The sequence below is a fragment of the Oryzias latipes genome, chromosome 16 (assembly GCF_002234675.1).
Source record: "Oryzias latipes chromosome 16, ASM223467v1".
Classification (NCBI taxonomy): Eukaryota; Metazoa; Chordata; class Actinopteri; order Beloniformes; family Adrianichthyidae; genus Oryzias; species Oryzias latipes.
In genome coordinates, this window is record NC_019874.2 from 7,803,779 (window position 1) to 7,821,217 (window position 17,439).

Consider the following 17,439-nt stretch of genomic DNA (forward strand, 5'->3'; position numbering starts at 1 on the left):
ATGGGAAAAAAAATCAGGACAAACCATGGTGAAGAAACAAATTTACTTTAAAGTATTTAAAATGCACTTTTCCCCTTTTTAATGATAGCATTTTTAGGGTCCCCAAGCTAATAAATCCCCTGCCTTATAAAGACACTGGTGAGGCTGGTAACCCTAACCCTTAGAACTGTCGCAGAATAAAACCCTGGTTCAAATCCCATCTGGATCCTTTCTGTGTGGAGTTTGCATGTTCAACTTGTGCATGTGTGGGTTTTCTATAAGAACTCTGGCTTCGTCCCACAGTCCAAAAATGGGCATCATAGGTCAAATAAACTGTCTCTAGGTGTAAATGTGAATGTGTGTGACTGTATGTCTTTGTGTGGCCCTGCGACACACAGACTGACAAACCATCCAGGGTGAACCCCGCCTTTAACCGACAGTAAAGGTTCCAGTAACCTTATTACCCAGAAGGGATTGAGCGAGTTCAGGGGATAGATGGATGGAGCTTCATGCCTGAAAAAGTATAATTAATATTGTTTTTATTATTTTTTGAAAGAGCTAGAGTAAAAAGTTTGAACTTTTTTTAAAGGGGGGGGGGGGGGGCATCATTTACTAGGTGAATGGCAGAAACATAATGAGAAAGAAATAATTATTCATTTTCAAAGTCTTTTATTATTCAATTACAGTAACAGATGACTTACTTCACATTAAAATAAATTACAATTTATTGGAGAGAAAGATTGGGGGGGGGGGGGGGGTGATTAAAACTAGGCTAAAACCCAGTAAACAGCAACCAAGCAATCATAAATGAAACTCAATGTTTTTGCTTCCCCAAGGTTACAAAAAACACCTTCTGGAGTCCATACACATGTTTGAATGTCACCAATCATTTTGAAATAAGCAAATTCAACCTGTAAACAACTTTTAAGTAGAACATAAAAGATGAAGAGAACATCCACGTAACCCACAGACAGTAAACGATTCTTCCTTGTCGACCAGACGGCAAGTTTAGCTGTTGCTACAGCAACATTAAGAAGCGTGTGGACATGTATTATTTCACACAGAATGCTTTGGACCATAAAACAAAAAGAGGGGAGGAAAACACGTTCCTTAGTCTGCCATAACAATGATCAAGAACTGCAAACAAACCACTAGCACATAACAACCAGTGCAGGAGTTTCAGATGTCTGTTTAAACAAATTGTGCTTTGTATTTGTCTGTAGTTATGACAATTCTTCACTGGAGATCAGCTGGACGTTTCTCAACAGGACACTGGAGCATCATGTCAGAGTACAGTCTAAGCCAGAAGCCTCAAAGCACCTTGATGCTTTCACATCCTCCAGAGACTGAAGTTTTCTGACTTTAACATATTCTGAGCCATCTTCTCCAATTTACCAACTCCCACAAAACCAAGTAAGTTGTCTACATCCACTGTCCAGTCCATCACATCAGGAATGACAGTCAAAGATGGAAAAACATAGTTCCAGGAGGTATTCCAGCAAATGTCCAGGAGGCAAGGAAAGAGTCTCTACAGCACAGAAGCAGACTTCACCCTCTCTGAACAAAAGCTTGGGTTGAAGTAGAATTTTGTCCCAAGATGTCCATGGACAAGGTCAAATGACCAAGTATCACACAACCTATCAAAGAGAGAGAAGAAAACAGCAGAAAATGGAAACAAACCTTAAGATCATTTTACAGGTCATAGATATATATCTTAAAAGAGAGGAGAAAATATCTAAACACAAAATTTCGTGTTAGACCTGGAGTTTGTGTTCAGTAGTACATCGACATGAACCAATGTTCAATGAACTTGTTTAATAGACATAGACAATGGACCCAAAACATAGACAGTGGACGCAAAAACATATTTTCATATTTTTGGCACAAATGGAACATCATAAAAAAGGAGTTCAGTGTAAATCTGTTCTTGTTCAAAGAGGTCAAGTCAAACCATTTGCAAAAAGTACACTTGAAGTTTGTTTTATTAAGAATACTGTTATGGTGCCTGTCAGTCTCCTCCCCCTCCCCCTCCTGCTCTGCTCCTGACTCCACCAGCTGGGACCAATTCACCTCATCACCTGCTCTGCTCTTAAGGAGATCCAGACCCATTAGCCAATGCCAGTTCGTTACTCTCTATGGTGACTGTACCTGGTCTCAAGTGTAGTTCATGGTTCCTTGTTCAAATCTGGCCTTGTGCTTAACCTGCCTCTCTGTCTCAGGATTCCAGCCTCCAAGAGGCCCCAGTGTGGATGTCAGCTCGAGTTCTCCAGCAGTCCGGTGGAACCCTCAAGCTTTGCCAAGTGGCGCTTTTACCTCCAGCCACGCCACAAGCCGCTTTCCTCTCCAGCTGCCCACCAAGCCACAGCAACTTTCCTGGAAGGAAAATAAAACTAATTTCTTACCTTTCACCTATCTTCGTCCTCACTCTGGGTTTCAGCGTCTGGGTCTGTCAATCCTTCAAGTCATGACAAATACTTGAGTTTACATATAAGTATAGCAAGTATTCTATACCTTGTTGTGTAGGAAGTATATTGAATACTTTAGACTAAATTGCAACATTTTAAGTTTACAATAGATACTTTATAAAAAAGAAACTACAAGTATACTGCCTTTTTAGTATAGAATAATTATACTGTAGTACAGTTACCTAGTCTACTTTTTGATAAGGGAAGTCATGTAACTTTATAGGTAATGAAGTGATAAAAAAAATCAACATACTCTCTTTAAACCATAGAGGTGGATCAGTAAATTTGTCTTTGCATTGTTTTCATCCCAATAAAAAGTATCATCCTTGCATTCCAGTGCAATGCCTTGTTTGATCTTGTTTGAGATACTTTTAAAAAAAAACTTAAAATAAACTTTATTCAAGCAGTTGCCATATTGATGACTTCAGAGATGTATAAAAGGTTAATGCTAGATTTATAAAAGAAATAGTTTGGATTTTTTTGTTTCAATCTCACTTTCTCAATTTATTTGAGATGACACATGTTTAAGGAAGGACCCCAGCAGTACGTGTAAAAATACACATATTATTCACAAAGACCTTCTATTTCATTTCTAATGTGAATATTGGAACATTTTTTAAATTAACTTGAAGGTCAGCAAACCGGAAAAACAAAGCTTGTGTCTGGTTGCGTCATCGCGTCGGAAGTCACATGGGCAGCGCTTGTGGGTACCATTGCGCATGCGCAGTGACAGCGAGCAGCGGTCAGACCTGTCAAAACACACTCATCCCCCTTCGTCGATGAGACTTGCGTGAACATTCACAGGTTGCGTTTCCAACACAAACGAAACGAAAGCCGGCTCCTGCGTTTGATGTTGTGACGTAACAGTTCAAGTCGATAAGAATCAACACTATAGCAGCTGTAAAACGCGGGACTTTGATCTCATGTAGGCCTACATGAAACACCAACTTTTAACGTTGAACTTGAAACCATGGAGTCATCCTCAGCACCAGAAAGGTAGACTTTCCTTTTCCTGTGATCTTATATCTGAAGTTCTTTTCTTCCTGTAGCAAAAAGTAATCTGCCAAAGTGTACTATACCTAGTACGGCGACAGTATACTTGTAGTTTATGTAATATACTATCTATATATCTGGAGTTAGTGGTTCCTCCCTGACACTAATGCTCTGTTGATGCTAAAGAGACAGGAATGACAGAAGTCCCGCTCAGACATTCCAAGTGACATTTTAGGAGAGTGGGGTTTCATCCTTTTATGCAGTTATATTGCAAATGCAGTCCAGCAGTCCTGGGAGTGGCTTTTTTGACAAAGTCCCAAGAAGTCATCTGAACTGATCACAAACCTGTGGCCAGGAAGTGACGGAAAAACCCGTCCTTTCATTTTTGAAGGCTGACTGAATAGTTTTTGCAGTGTAGCAGGTTGACTGAGCATAAAGTGAGCATGCAGACATAAGTTATGTGTGTTATGTGCATTTTCCCCAACTTCCTGAAAGTGTACAAAAGCTGTTTCATCAGAAATGTAAAGTTTCCCTCTGAGTTCCCCACAGAGGAAAACATCTGTATGTTCAAACCTTAGTCCAGAACTTGCAGCTACAACGTTTGTGCGCATAAAAGTTACCAAAAGTGCATTGAAAAACAAAAGCAGGAACACACCTGTAAGAGATGCATCAATGAGCGCCAAGATGACGTACCTTCATGCTCGCAAAGAAAGACATTAAAAAAAAGGAACTCTAAGACTGAGGGTTTGACAATCATTAACCTTTTAATGGCGCCCGGATTTATTTACCAATATGAAAAAAAATGAATGTCAATAATTTCACGTAGATGCTGAATAAAGGTAAGTCTGGAGCGGAAGGGTTGGATGCATATTTGCAGTCAAGATCCAGCTAAAACGGCTCCTGGAGCTTAATGTACGAGTTTAGGAGCTAACGGAAGGAATAAGGAGACTTCAAGCCCAAAATAAATAACCAGACAACAAGATTTAAATGATCAAGAGACGAGTGCACGACTTGGAAGAACACTCAGAGACGAATAACATGGTGATCACTGGACTACAGGTCAAACCTGGTTTAGTGCTCATAGAGCTGACAGTACTCATGATCTTGGCGAGCTGGACAGAAACTCTGCAGAGCAACAGGTGGAGGCTTTTTCCTCAAGTCTAAACCAGGGGTCCCACTTTTTCTTCTGAGGGCCACATAACTTTCTTTTTCTCTGATGAGAGGCAAGGGTCAGTTTGGAGGCCAACAGAAAAGTGTAACCATTGGAGGGTGTGCCTAGCTGTCTGCTGCAGCAATCACTTTTGGCTAGTACTGTGTTTTGTCATTTATATCGGGGGGTTACATTCTCAAAATAAGGTGTAATCCGCAAAGTAGAATTACAGATGTTTTAAGGATGTGAAAACCCTTATTACCCATTTTCTACACTTTTCTCTGACAATGTTTTGACATGAACATTATCACATTTTTATCTCTTGTTTAAACTCTTAAAGTTCAAAACTTTATTGGTTGTTTTTTCCTGTTTCTCTTTTGTCATTATAGTATCTTCCGCCATTTTTTGCAGCTCAACTCCTACAATTTTTCAGCTATTTTAACAATGTAACAATTAAAATGTTCAGCTAGGAGTGCAGCGGGCTCTCGTCTGTCAGCACCTGTTTTAGTGTTTCTTTAATCACTTTCTTCAGCGTGTTATCTCTTTTGCTCTTTGCCTTCAGGATGGTGCAGAGACTCCTGTCTGTGCCTGGTGTTCGCAGTCTGGCCAGCAGCATACGGAGCTACATGAGCTGGACTGTGGGGTAAGGTTCCTTCGGGAGCGCTTTACACCGACACACACATTCTCTTTTGTCTGAAGGGCTAAACGTGAGGCTCTGTGAAGGTCCGCCTCAGCTAAATGTGGTTTTCTCTAGAACTGCAGGTCCTGCCCCTGCTTAAAACCATTGACTGAATATAAGAACTGGACTGTGTGACCCCTCCCCCCATCACATTCCAAACAGGAAGCACCTGCTGGCTCCAAAAAGCCAACATCCCATAGACTTTTATTGAGAAATAGACAGCTCTTACTCAGTCATTGTATTGGTGAGAATAACCATTCTGTCTCTGCAGGTTTTTCAAGTTATAAACCGACCAATCAGGTGCCTCAATACTCCTGACTGGCGAGAGTTGTTGCTGTAGAAAGGCTGACTTAGGCCATTACTGACATTGTCTGGCTCCAACATAGCGATGTCCATATCGAGAAAAAAATGGCGACTGAATTGACTTCATTTGTTTGGAGCCCAAAGTAAACCATTTTCTATGGATGACGTCACACTCGTTCACTCCAGTTCTCACATACAGTACAGTCAAGGCTAGCTCTTTTATTTGTCAGGACTTCTTGCTGAATTGTGCTACAAACACAAACTTCCGTCCACCTTTTTTGTAAAAGCTGTCTGGAAGGGGCTGCAGTCAACATGCAATTACAGAAATGTATATTCAATCAAGCCATTCTTGATCAAAAAAATCAAGTAAAGGATGACTGTCTAAATTTTACTACATGGCATTTTGCAGATGCTTTGATCAGACATCACTTTTTCTTTACAATTGAGGGTAATGTGGGGTTTGGTGTCTTGTTCACAGACAGAATGACATTTAACCCCTAACCCCGCATCTTACTGCAGGCTGCTCAACCCAGAGAGCTTTGTTGTTGTTATTTTCTGCTTACCAGTACCAATCTGATAGGTTCATTTTTTCTAAGAAAATATTGATTCTTTTCGACTTAATCCTGCAGACACGCTGTTGTTGTATTGAACACTTTAAAAAAGCTATTAGTGAGAAGAAGTTCTAGAGTAAAGAGGGTGAAGGCTGGAGGTAAGCAGACCTGAGTGTGAAGGACAGAAACACCTGGAATCAAATTCTGAAACCAGATTGAACTGACATCATGACTTTCTGCTGATATATGCTGACACATGCTGATCTTTGATGTCTGTGATCACGAAGCACAATGGACACATCCACGTCCATGGACACATGTCTCTGATTTAAAATGTTGAGTTTATGAAGGTCTCCTTTACAGTGTGTCAAACAATGTCCATGTCAGGTACTGGGGAATCAGAGCACCTACATGAAAAATTTGCAATTGAAACACAGCGAAAAAGATGCAAAAATAAGGTTCTGTTGGAATTCTATAACTTAAGGTTAAATGCCAAGAATGTGTAGTGATTGGATGCATCAAAACCCACAATCAGGATTACTACAAAGCAACTGCATTGCAATGCAATTCCTACAGATTCTGACGTGGAGAAAAGCAGCTTTGCGCTGATATGCAACAGTTTGCTGCTTTTTCTGTGCTTCAGTATTTCGTTGAATTGCATAAACAATCAAAAGTTATGGTAGTTTGAAGAGCGTGTTCTACTTTGTGTCGTCCGCGAAAGCTCCAGTGTTAAGGGCTTGTAAGTGTACTTAAAATTGGATGATTTTTTGAACACCTCTTCTTGCAGATCTTCTTCTTATGCTCTTCTTATCACCTTTCCACCAAAGGGCACCTAGTGCTCAATGTGCAATTTTAAAGATTTGAAGTAAATCTTATGGCATAATCTTTTGCATGGTTTTTCAGGTGGTTTTGGATCCCTGCCTGGCTGCCCTCATGGTGCCCGACATCCCATAAGCTGCTGCAGGCTGCAGAGGAAAAGATGCTGCGATGTAAAGTTTATCCCACTTTAGGGCTGCACGATATGAAGAAAACTTGCGATATGCGATATGAGGGATTAATATTGCGATAACGATATCATTTGCGGTATATGAACAAATAGCGAAACAACCAAAAATATCATTCCCATTTTATTGCAACAGTTTAAGAATTGTACTCCAAATGACCCTCGTTGACATAGGATGGAACATCTAACATAAAAGGGCTCCATCTGATTGGTCAACAACGCTAAAGAGTCTATCCGATTGGTCAAATGCATAAAGGGATTTATTTGATTCGTTAAATAATTTAAGCTGCCATAAGATTGTTTTAGCACATTTAAGGTTACCATTTATTGCAATTTTTGCTGTGTTTTGCGATATGCATATTGCACAGCTTGATCTTGCGATAACGATAAATTTGCGTTATATTGTGCAGGCCTATCCCACTTCCTTTTGCTGGTGTTGCAGCTCACAGGCAGGGTGCAGTCAGATGGTGGCAGAGAAGGAAGGATGGTTAAGATGAGGTATCAAGTCATGGTGAGGGTCTGAGGGTGCAGACTCTGCATCCTGGATACTGTGCAGTAAAGATTAGTTACCTTAGTAAAGTACTGGAAGAAAATGACTCCTAATGTCTTTGTTACACAGTAGTCCATTCATAGAAATGTGCCCACAGTTAGATGTGCCCATCTCTTTAAAAACAATTGAACCTCCCCTTTCTATTTTTCATACCTACCTTACCGTTAGCAAAGGTTACAGCAGATTCAGTCAGTTAAAGAAGTTAGTTATGTCCTGGTTTGATTTTGTCTTGGTGAATGAAAGGCTGCATTTCATGTACTCCAATGTTTCCCAAGATCTGGTAATCTTTTTTGTGTTGTTGAAGAGGAAGCGGATGAATCCAATCTGAAGCGTCTTTCAAAAACTAAAACCCGTATACCTTTTTCCCCACAGGTGTAAACACTTCTCTAACAAAACAATTCATCTGCATGTCCAATGGCGACCAGCTCTGGACCCTCAGTCTAGTCAGCGATGCTGTTAAGGATAAAACCCCCATGGTTCTGCTGCATGGCTTTGGAGGTGGAGTGGGACTTTGGGCTCAGAACTTAGACGCTTTGTCGGCATGTCGGCCTGTTTTTGCTTTGGACCTGCTGGGCTTCGGTCAAAGCAGCAGACCTGAGTTCTCCACACAGCCTGAAGCTGCAGAGGACCAATTTGTGGATTCTATTGAGCAATGGAGGGACAAAATGGGTCTGGAGAGCATGATATTGCTTGGACACAACCTTGGAGGATACTTGGCTGTGTCATATTCTATCAAGCATCCGGACAGGTGAGGTCTGACTACATTTCATTCTGCCCAACAGCAGTAACCGCGTATTCCTAACTGATAGTTTTACACGTCCGTCTCATTTCCGTGTTACTGGTATGTGAGTGAGATTTGTTTATCCTGGAGGAGGTGGCATGCATCCATATAGTTACTGGCCAAAGTCGACATGTGTAAGAGCATAAAATGCTGCTAACTTTGACATTCAATCTTCTCCCTTTGTAGTCAACATTACACTGTAGCAGATTTTCTTTAAACTATGACATTTAATCTGTGCTGTGCTGTCTAGCGGACACTTGTGGTTTTGAGATTATGTCACATTTTGTTGGCTGACGCCAGATGGCTTCAAATAGCTTTTATGTAATCTATTACATTTTTTGGATAAGGAATGTCAAATATTTGATCCTAGAGTAAAACTCCTTTTATTGTTGTTTTTTATTTCCTCCCTGTACAACTTTCAGCACCATTCTGATTACATTTTTTAAAGCAAAGTTTTTAACTTTTATTTGTAAAACAAACAAACATAATCTTTTCTTGGACCAATAGCATGCATGCCTGAATGAAATGCTTTACATGTGGTAGTGTGTATGCATAAGTATGTGTGTGTGTGAACTGTTGTTATATTTTGTACATGTTGATATGTTGTTATATGAAGATGTTTGGAGCCATCAGGTATGTTTGTAACATTTGAATGTGTGTGTGTGCGTGGACAGGCTCCGCCCCCTTTAAACTTAAATCCACACCTGACAGTAACAAAACAAGTACAAATAATATTAATATACACAAAGTTTAGCCTAACAAACAAACTAAAAAAAGCATTAATTTGGACCAATCAGAAGAAGACCAGTACCGAAGTATTTTTTGTTTATTTTTTTACATAAATTGTGGTTCCAGCTCTTAAAACCCTAAAAAACAGGTTTTCAGAAAATTAGAAAACTCTGGAGAAATCTTCATTTACTTCTCAGTTTTTGCAGATAGACAAAGACAGAGATTATGATTACATCAAATGAATATAAAAAAAAGTATGTTAAAAATGATACGTCCATTGTCAGTACTTCAATAGTCTGGGCAGGGCCCAGGTCCTGCTGGAAGAGGAAGTTTGCATCTCCATCCAGATGGAGGCCCTCTGCAGCATTAGTCTCCAACCTTTTTGGGGTGACGGACCGGGTTAAAGTCATGCAAGCTTTTCACGGACCGGTCCAAACAGGGCCAAAGTTTGCTTTTATATTTTTAGGCTTCCGGTATCTGAAAAATCTATTTTTCAAATTAAAATGCTACCACAGTACACGTGCAAGAACTTTAGTTAAAAAAAAATCTGAAAATGTTTTTAGATTTTATTTTACAGACGAATATTTTATGAAACAAAGTTGGTGAATGGTAGAAGTTTTTTCTGATTTGTAAATAATTCAATAAAAGCAACATTACAGTTTTTTTTCCATAGATTACCATTATAAGACTGAGAACTCAACTCAGTCTCACATCTTTTGGAGCAAAAAGATTTATCCTATTTTCTTTTTTACATAAATCCTGATTCATTGTGTATTTTTTTCAACACAAAGAAGCATGCCAGCTGCCTGCCTAATTCACCCATGCTGGAGGAACATTCACAAGTTTCCACAAATCAATACAAATGATTGACAACTCTTTGATTTAATCTTAATTCTATGTAAAATGTTTGCGGCTGGTTTAAACTTAGACTTTGTGATGAAGATGAAGACGTCAAAGTGGATGCTAACAACCGGATGCTAACTTTAGCTTTGACCAACTTTTAATGTGTGATGGATGAATATAGCAACCATCGTAAAACTGGTATTTCTTAAATATAACGATAAACGTCAACGCACAGAGTGCTACTTTATTATCAGCATTTGTGAAATATTCAAAAACCAGTCGCGGCGTAGCAGGCAGAACAGCTTCTGGTTCGTGGGAACAACTGTAAATATGTTTTTCAAGGAAGACTTCTGGTTTGGTCTGTAACTTAGCGGTCCGAGCAGCTGCCTCTAAGTCACATGAGGTGTCAAGATAGACGGATGTCCGGTAGTTTTCCAAAATAAAACTATATTCAGCATAAGAAAATAAAACCAAAATGGAAATTAGCGTTAGGTGGTGGGGGACCCCTGTTCTACATCATTCTAGACTGTTGCAGTGATTTTGGATTGAAGAAAGCAGAGTTTCTTCAAAACCCCGCCCTTTTGAACAACTAGTCAAAAGGGCGGCCCTGAAGGAGTTTATACAAGTATATACTGTAGTAACAGTAAAATCTGTCCAACACATGAGGTCTTCAGCTCTGATCTGTTCGCTCTGCTGCTGGAAGGACATGTTTTAAAATAAATGAATGAATAGTCAGAGCCACTGTTCTGCATCGTAGCCTTAAATGATATGGGGTAATTTAACCTATAGATTCTGGAATCTTTTCATCAGCGGTTTTGCCCAATTTTCTTCAGGGTCAAACATATCATTTTGTTGGAGCCCTGGGGTTTCTCTGAGAGTCAGGGCTCTCCAAAGATCGACCGGCCAATCCCAGTGTGGATAAAAGCCCTCGGTGCCGTTTTCCGCCCCTTTAACCCCCTGGCTGGCTTGCGACTGGTGGGACCACTGGGTAAGAAATGATGCAGAAAGCATGATGGTTATTTTCTAATCATCACAGCTTTTATTTGTGGCCCACCCAGGTCCCGTTTTGGTCCAAACCCTGAGGCCAGACTTCAAGAGGAAGTTTTCGTCGATGTTCAAAGATAACACCGTGTCAGAGTACATTTACCACCTGAACGTGCAGTTCCCTAGGTACATCCCTCTCAGCTTTGGTTTGTGTTTGTTCTGATAAAAATCTATAAAGGTAAATTATCTATGGGCTTCTGCTGTGGAGACTGGATTTTAGCTGAAAATGTGTCCTCCGTTAGTAATAAACTCCTTTTCTGTTTCTAGTGGAGAAACGGCTTTTAAGAATATGACTGATACAGGTGGCTGGGCACAGAGGCCGATGCTTCAAAGGATGGAGCAGCTGCAGCCCCACATCCCCATGACCATAATCTACGGCTCACGCTCAAGCATCGACAGCATCTCAGCCGACAGCCTCAGAGAGAGGAGGCCACACTCTAATGTCGATATGATTGTAAGTTCACTGAAACTGTGTGCTTCGTGGCTTATGTACCCTCAGAGTGATTCAATAAAAAAATGGACGCAAACATACTTTTATTCAAAGCATGAATTAAACGTCAGTCCACAGTCACATGCTGTTACATGCCCAGTATTCGCCAGTGTGGGATGGACTGGCAGATAAAGACATGGATAACTTTCTGGGAACTAAGACACTTTAGAATACTAAACTAACAATAATTGGAATAAGAAAAATGTTGTTGACCAACGAATTTGACTGGAGTTGGCTTAAAAGACTATTTCTGTAAGCCTAATATACATTTTGCACTCTTTTGTTAAAGGTTAATAGAAAGTTATTTGTAAATCATGTCAATAATTAGAGCAGATGAATAAAAAATATAAATCTAGCAAATATTATGGGTTACGCTTTATACTTGGGGAAGCAGTGTGTGGATGGTTGGTTGGTAGGTAGGAGGGGGGGGGTGAGACCCAGACTTCCAAAAATGAGTATGCAAAGACAGGAGAACTGGGAGTTTAAAAAAAAAAAGACCTTTACTGAGATTTTCTTTAACCTTTTCCTCCACTCCCACCTCACTGAAGCAAAATATAAACTTGCTGAGTCGGCTAAAGCAAATGACTGAGAGAAAACCAGGGCCAAATCTATTCAGGTCAATAGGTCACTAAACTGTCACTAAACTGGATCTTCTGCCTCATTAAGAACAACACATGAATGAAACACTTCAGGAAAAGTAAAGGTCCATACCCACCATGCTGAACCACAAAATCCTCCGCAACATCCGCTGGTTGGTGAAAGGTGCAGCACAATAATCACAGGGGGTGAATGAATGCATGACCCATATATAATGATAAACTAAGTAATTGGCTCCACCTTGGCATCAGTGGTTAGCTTAGTACTCCACCAACATACCCCCAGGTCAGCCAAAAGCTCCTAGCCTGAACTGGCAACTCCCACGCAGGGTCAGCATGTCAGAGGGCAAAAGCATGGCAGCGTTACACAAGAAAAACGTGTCCTAATGTTTGGACAAGACTCCATTAATGATAAACGTTATTTAAAATGGGCCTTTCAAACACCGTACTGTTAAAATACCGTATTTTCCGGACTATAAGTCGCACCGGAGTATAAGTCGCACCAGCCCAAAAATGCATTATAAAGTAGAAAAAAACACAGATAAGTCGCACTGGACTATAAGTCGCATTTTAACTTTCACAACCTTATATGATACAATCATAGCAGACTGTTTATCTAATTATTTCACAGTAATTTTTTATCAAACTTATTTATTTATTCCTTTCATGAAGGATCATTGGCTAACTATTACTCTGTTTTCATCCTGTATTTGTAGAAACAGTTTTCACTTTTATTGCATTTCTGAATCTATGAAATCATTGGAAAATAGAATATTATGTTGTTAGCCTTCAAGATCTTACTGTAAAAAAATGTTTGCTGATTCTCTGAGTCACTTAACATCCTCTTAACACTTAACATACCTCATACAACAAATTGACCCAGAAACATCATCTCTGTTCCTCACAAATGAACATAACAGGAGGGTTAACAATGTATTTATTTCAATTTATTTCTAATATAAGTCGCTGCGGAGTATAAGTCGCACCCCTTGCCAAACTATGAAAAAAAAGGGCGACTTATAGTCCGGAAAATACGGTAGTTACACAAAAAAAGAAAAACTCAGACAATTGTCATACAACTGTGACTCACAGAGAGTAAACACGCTTTAACAGCTTTAAGTTTAGTTTTAAATAGTGAAAATGAACTGATATTGTGGATGCAGGGCAGGGGTGGGGGGCTGAGTGCCCCTCCCCCTCCATTTTTATGAAATGTACAGATGGGATAGTGAGATGGACAGATGTGGAGGGTCTGAGAATACAGGCTGATACAGCGACATGGAGGACTTCAGAGAGGGCGACTGTGAATGACCATGAAGGTCAAGAGTAAAATCGGAATGCCATGTGGTTTGGAGCCGGTGCAGTTGCTACAGAACAGATGTAGTTCTTGTTGTGATAGAGGCTGCTGAGTTTGGACTAGTCCAAGTTTGTAGAAAACTTTCTGGGAGCTCTTTATGTTGGCTGTCATCTATTTTCATTGTCCTTCTCAGTAAATTCTGTCAGATGTTTTTAGGCCTGCAGGGGTTGACATAGCCCAGAAATTTGCACTGGCCCACAGGGCCAGTAGTTTTTGAAACTTACTGGCCCTGCCTGAAAGTTACTGGCCCGACACCGCGCATAGCGGGACCCGCCGCTCCGCAGGTGCTGGCAACTTTAGGGGGATCCGGGGGCATGCCCCCCCGGAAACTTTTAATATGGTGCAATTTGGTGCATTCTGGTGACATCACTTATTTCTACACTTTTCAATGACTGAAAATAGACCATATCAAACTTAGATCTGCTCTAGTCTGTTTCAGATGTTTTGAAGAGAGCACTGCATTGTAGTAGGTAACACTAGTTCAGAAGTTTTCATGGTGCTTCTAACGGCAAATATCGCAATAAATCATAAACCTTAAATGTGTTAAAACAATCTAATGGCAGCTTGAACCATTTAACGAATCAAATAAATCCCTTAATGCATTTGACCAATCGGATGGACGCCTTCACATTGTTGACCAATCAGATGGAGCCCTGTTATGTTAGATGTTTGTAACCTATGTCAACGTGGGTCATTTGGAGTATAATTTTTAAACTGGGAATGGTTATTTGGTTATTTTGCTGTTTGTTTATATACCGCAAATTATATCGTTATCGCAATTTTAATCTCTGATATCGCATATCGCGAGTTTTCCTCATATTGTGCAGGTCTAACTGAGATCATTCAGCTAACTATAAATACTTACTGCTTACAGTGTTGTACAGAAAAACAAAATTAAGTAGTTTAACATTTTACTGCATTTGAGTCTGAGATTCAGGTATTTGGAGTTGCCTTTGATTCTTTGACATTCAGCTTAAAGCTTAGTGCATACAGTTTCATCTTCAATGCATTCATTAAATATCTTTCTGTCCATACTACTAATTATACCCATTACTCCATCTAACATATTCCTATCTATTCCTGCCATGTCTTCCACATCTCTGACATGCTTCAGTGTCTCTTCAGTGACGGTGTCGGATTTATAATCAAATGTAATAATAACCCACTGGCTTGTGCCTTCGTTGTTGCTGTTTAACATTGTTTTGTATTGAATTGTTACATTCAATAAAGTTTGAAAAAAAAAAGTAGTGAGCGCGTGCCGCGTGGTGCTCGGCAGTGAAGGCCGAGCGCGCGCAGGCGGGAGAGAAGGAGAAGTGATCAAAGGTTTCCCATAGAAACCCTTGAAGTCTGAACACAGGACTAGCAGAAAAACTAAATTATGAAGACGAGGTAAATCTACACGTTTTCGCAAAATTTACTTTATTGAAAAAGGTGAAGAATATATAAACCGTTAGATAGTTTAGTGGCCCGAGCGGACAAGTGAAAAGTAAAGTCTTGTGGTCCGCACTGCTCGAAAAACAGGACCGGGCCAGCGGACAAATGGCTATGTCGAGCCCTGGCCTGGGTATCACCAATAATTTCCAGAATTGCTGCTGTTATGCGTTAGGTCACCGGAAAAGGAAAGGTGTAAAAGATCAATCTCTACTTTTATGGATCGATTATTGATTTATTAAACTTGGATTGATTTAGATATATTAATCGATTTTATCAATCAAGCCCTAATTTTAAATATGTTGTTGACTTTATGCTAAATAGATCAAGGGGGTCCTCACATCTATTGTCAAATTGAGCTTAAAACTTATAAATAAATGTGGACCAGAGTTTGGTTCCTCTAACTTTTGCTGAATACCAGCTACCCATTCCCTTTCCAACTAAGTTTTTTAGTAAAATCGGCAGGTGGCATTGTAGCGACATTTGTAATCGGAAGGTAATTTAACACTCTGAGGCTTTCAGAAAAAGTCCACATTTCACAGCAACCGGATGTATTTTTTTTTAAAAATACATCAGTCAGTGGCCGCCCGGGCACATTTGGAAGTTGCAGTCCAGTCCAGTGACAGCCGAGTGTCAGGAAGGCAGCAGAGCAATAATTAGGTAAAAGGGGGATCTCCAAGGTACCCAAAGTTGTCTGTTATTCGGCAGATTCCAGACTGCCACCCTCCAGCTGTGTTTAAGCCATCTTGCTTTTGCTGTCGGGCCCTTTTCCTTACACTCTTCTCATTCTGTTGACAGACTATCCGTGGAGCTGGGCACTACGTTTTTGCTGATCATCCAGAGGACTTCAACAAGACCGTTGTGCAAGTGTGTGAAAAAGTGGACTGAGAGTGGAGGCCAACTATGAACAGGAGTACAGCATCATGGCATGATTTCATCAGCTATTAAGAGAAGAAATAAGCCTTAGCTTCAACAAATGTAATGTTTTTAAGATCTCTTAAAATGATATACAATTATATTAACTCAAAAATCTATCTCACAAAACCTTTTTTTGCCTGCACTGCTGATGAGGCAGGATTTAGTTGTACAACTAGATCTGGCAACAGAAACAGAGGTTATGGCATTAATGACTCTTTATCAGGGCATGACTGATGTGTTTCACTTTGCTTCTCAATAACATGGACCTGTGACTCAAGCTTGAAGCACCATTGCAAGGATTAGAAAACAAACCAACCCATTTAAAACTGCGTTTAACAGAAGTCTGATCAAAATGAACTTTCATTTTCTTGGGAATTTGAGAGCAGTTTTTGCCACTTTGATGATGGTGCTTTCTAAAAGAAGTGACAAATTCCAAGAAGCAAGAGTAATTTCATGTTTTACAGCCAATGTGTGTAACACTGGAGCCAAAGGGCGTTCTGCTGCAGTCACACTCGTGTCAAATTTGTGTTGTCAAATTGTTGAACAATTATTTTTTATAAGTCCTGTCCAGCAGCTGAGCAAACGGGTACTAGCTGAAGGCCTCTTGTGCTGTACAGATGTTACTTTTACAGATAGGGGTTATGTAGCTTCAGGCACACGAGGTGTATATTTGTATAAACTCCTTTTGTATTTAAGGCTAAAATTTATTTATATTTGTGTGAATTTCATTTTGGACCGGACGGAAAAGAGAGGGAGATTGGGGAAATTAGAGACGAGGACGAGGGTCAGGGGTGCGAGAAAGAAAAAAAGGATGTTCAAGTGATTGGAGGACCATGAAAGAAACACGTAGGAAGGAGTGGGATTATAGAAAGAGGCAACAAGTTGTTGGAGGTTTATCATTATAATGTTCAAAGGTAAATGTTTATTAAAGGGGCAGGACCTGTTCACAGATAAACACAGCATGCCAGTTCTACACACATTCAAATATTCTGTTTGTGCACCTGTGCTCAGGTGAGTGTGTACTACAGAAAGAACAAAATGTGAGGGAGGAGACTCCCAGAATACCTTCACAGTCTCATGTCTGCTCAGCTCCTCCATGTTCCACAGTGCACACCAAGTTATTTACTTCATCTGCAGCGCCTTTGCCATGGCTTTATTAGGAATTTACTCGCGGCAGTCTGTCGGATTGTCTAGACTCAGTGTTCCCAAGTCTAGCTCAGGTTCTAGTTCAACTTCCTGTGCATGAGCTGACGCTTTCTCTGACTCCAGCTTGTGAGTTTTTCTCCTGACCCGTCTCTTCCCAGCTGGTTCTGGATGTTGAATTTGTCTGCCCAGTCTGGATGAACTCATGTGTTTGACCATAGATTCAAGCCTTAAGTATTTGCGGGGGATCAGGAGTACTGAAAGGACGATTACACCATGTTGTAAGAGTTTCTTAAGACTCCTGTCGGGCTCAGAACAATTCAACCCTGACTGTTTTTGCTCAGTGGCTTCTGAGCCTCGATGATCAGAGACTCTGCCTGACGCTCCAGATCTGCGCTCCCACCTGAGCCTCATAAATCCTTTGCCTCATCCAGTAG

General features: G+C 40.3%; 1 protein-coding gene across 1 annotated transcript; it reads left to right on the forward strand.

Annotated features, from left to right (window-relative positions):
* The first annotated feature begins 3,151 nt into the window (after positions 1 to 3,151).
* LOC101170702 (1-acylglycerol-3-phosphate O-acyltransferase ABHD5) lies at positions 3,152 to 17,358 on the forward strand. Its single transcript, XM_004077644.4, has 8 exons — positions 3,152 to 3,440; positions 5,150 to 5,230; positions 7,024 to 7,109; positions 8,046 to 8,421; positions 10,860 to 11,014; positions 11,085 to 11,196; positions 11,338 to 11,524; positions 15,740 to 17,358. Exons 1-8 carry the CDS (start codon positions 3,415 to 3,417, stop codon positions 15,827 to 15,829), a joined length of 1,113 nt encoding a protein of 370 aa, XP_004077692.1. The 5' UTR covers positions 3,152 to 3,414; the 3' UTR covers positions 15,830 to 17,358.
* The last annotated feature ends 81 nt before the right edge of the window (positions 17,359 to 17,439 follow it).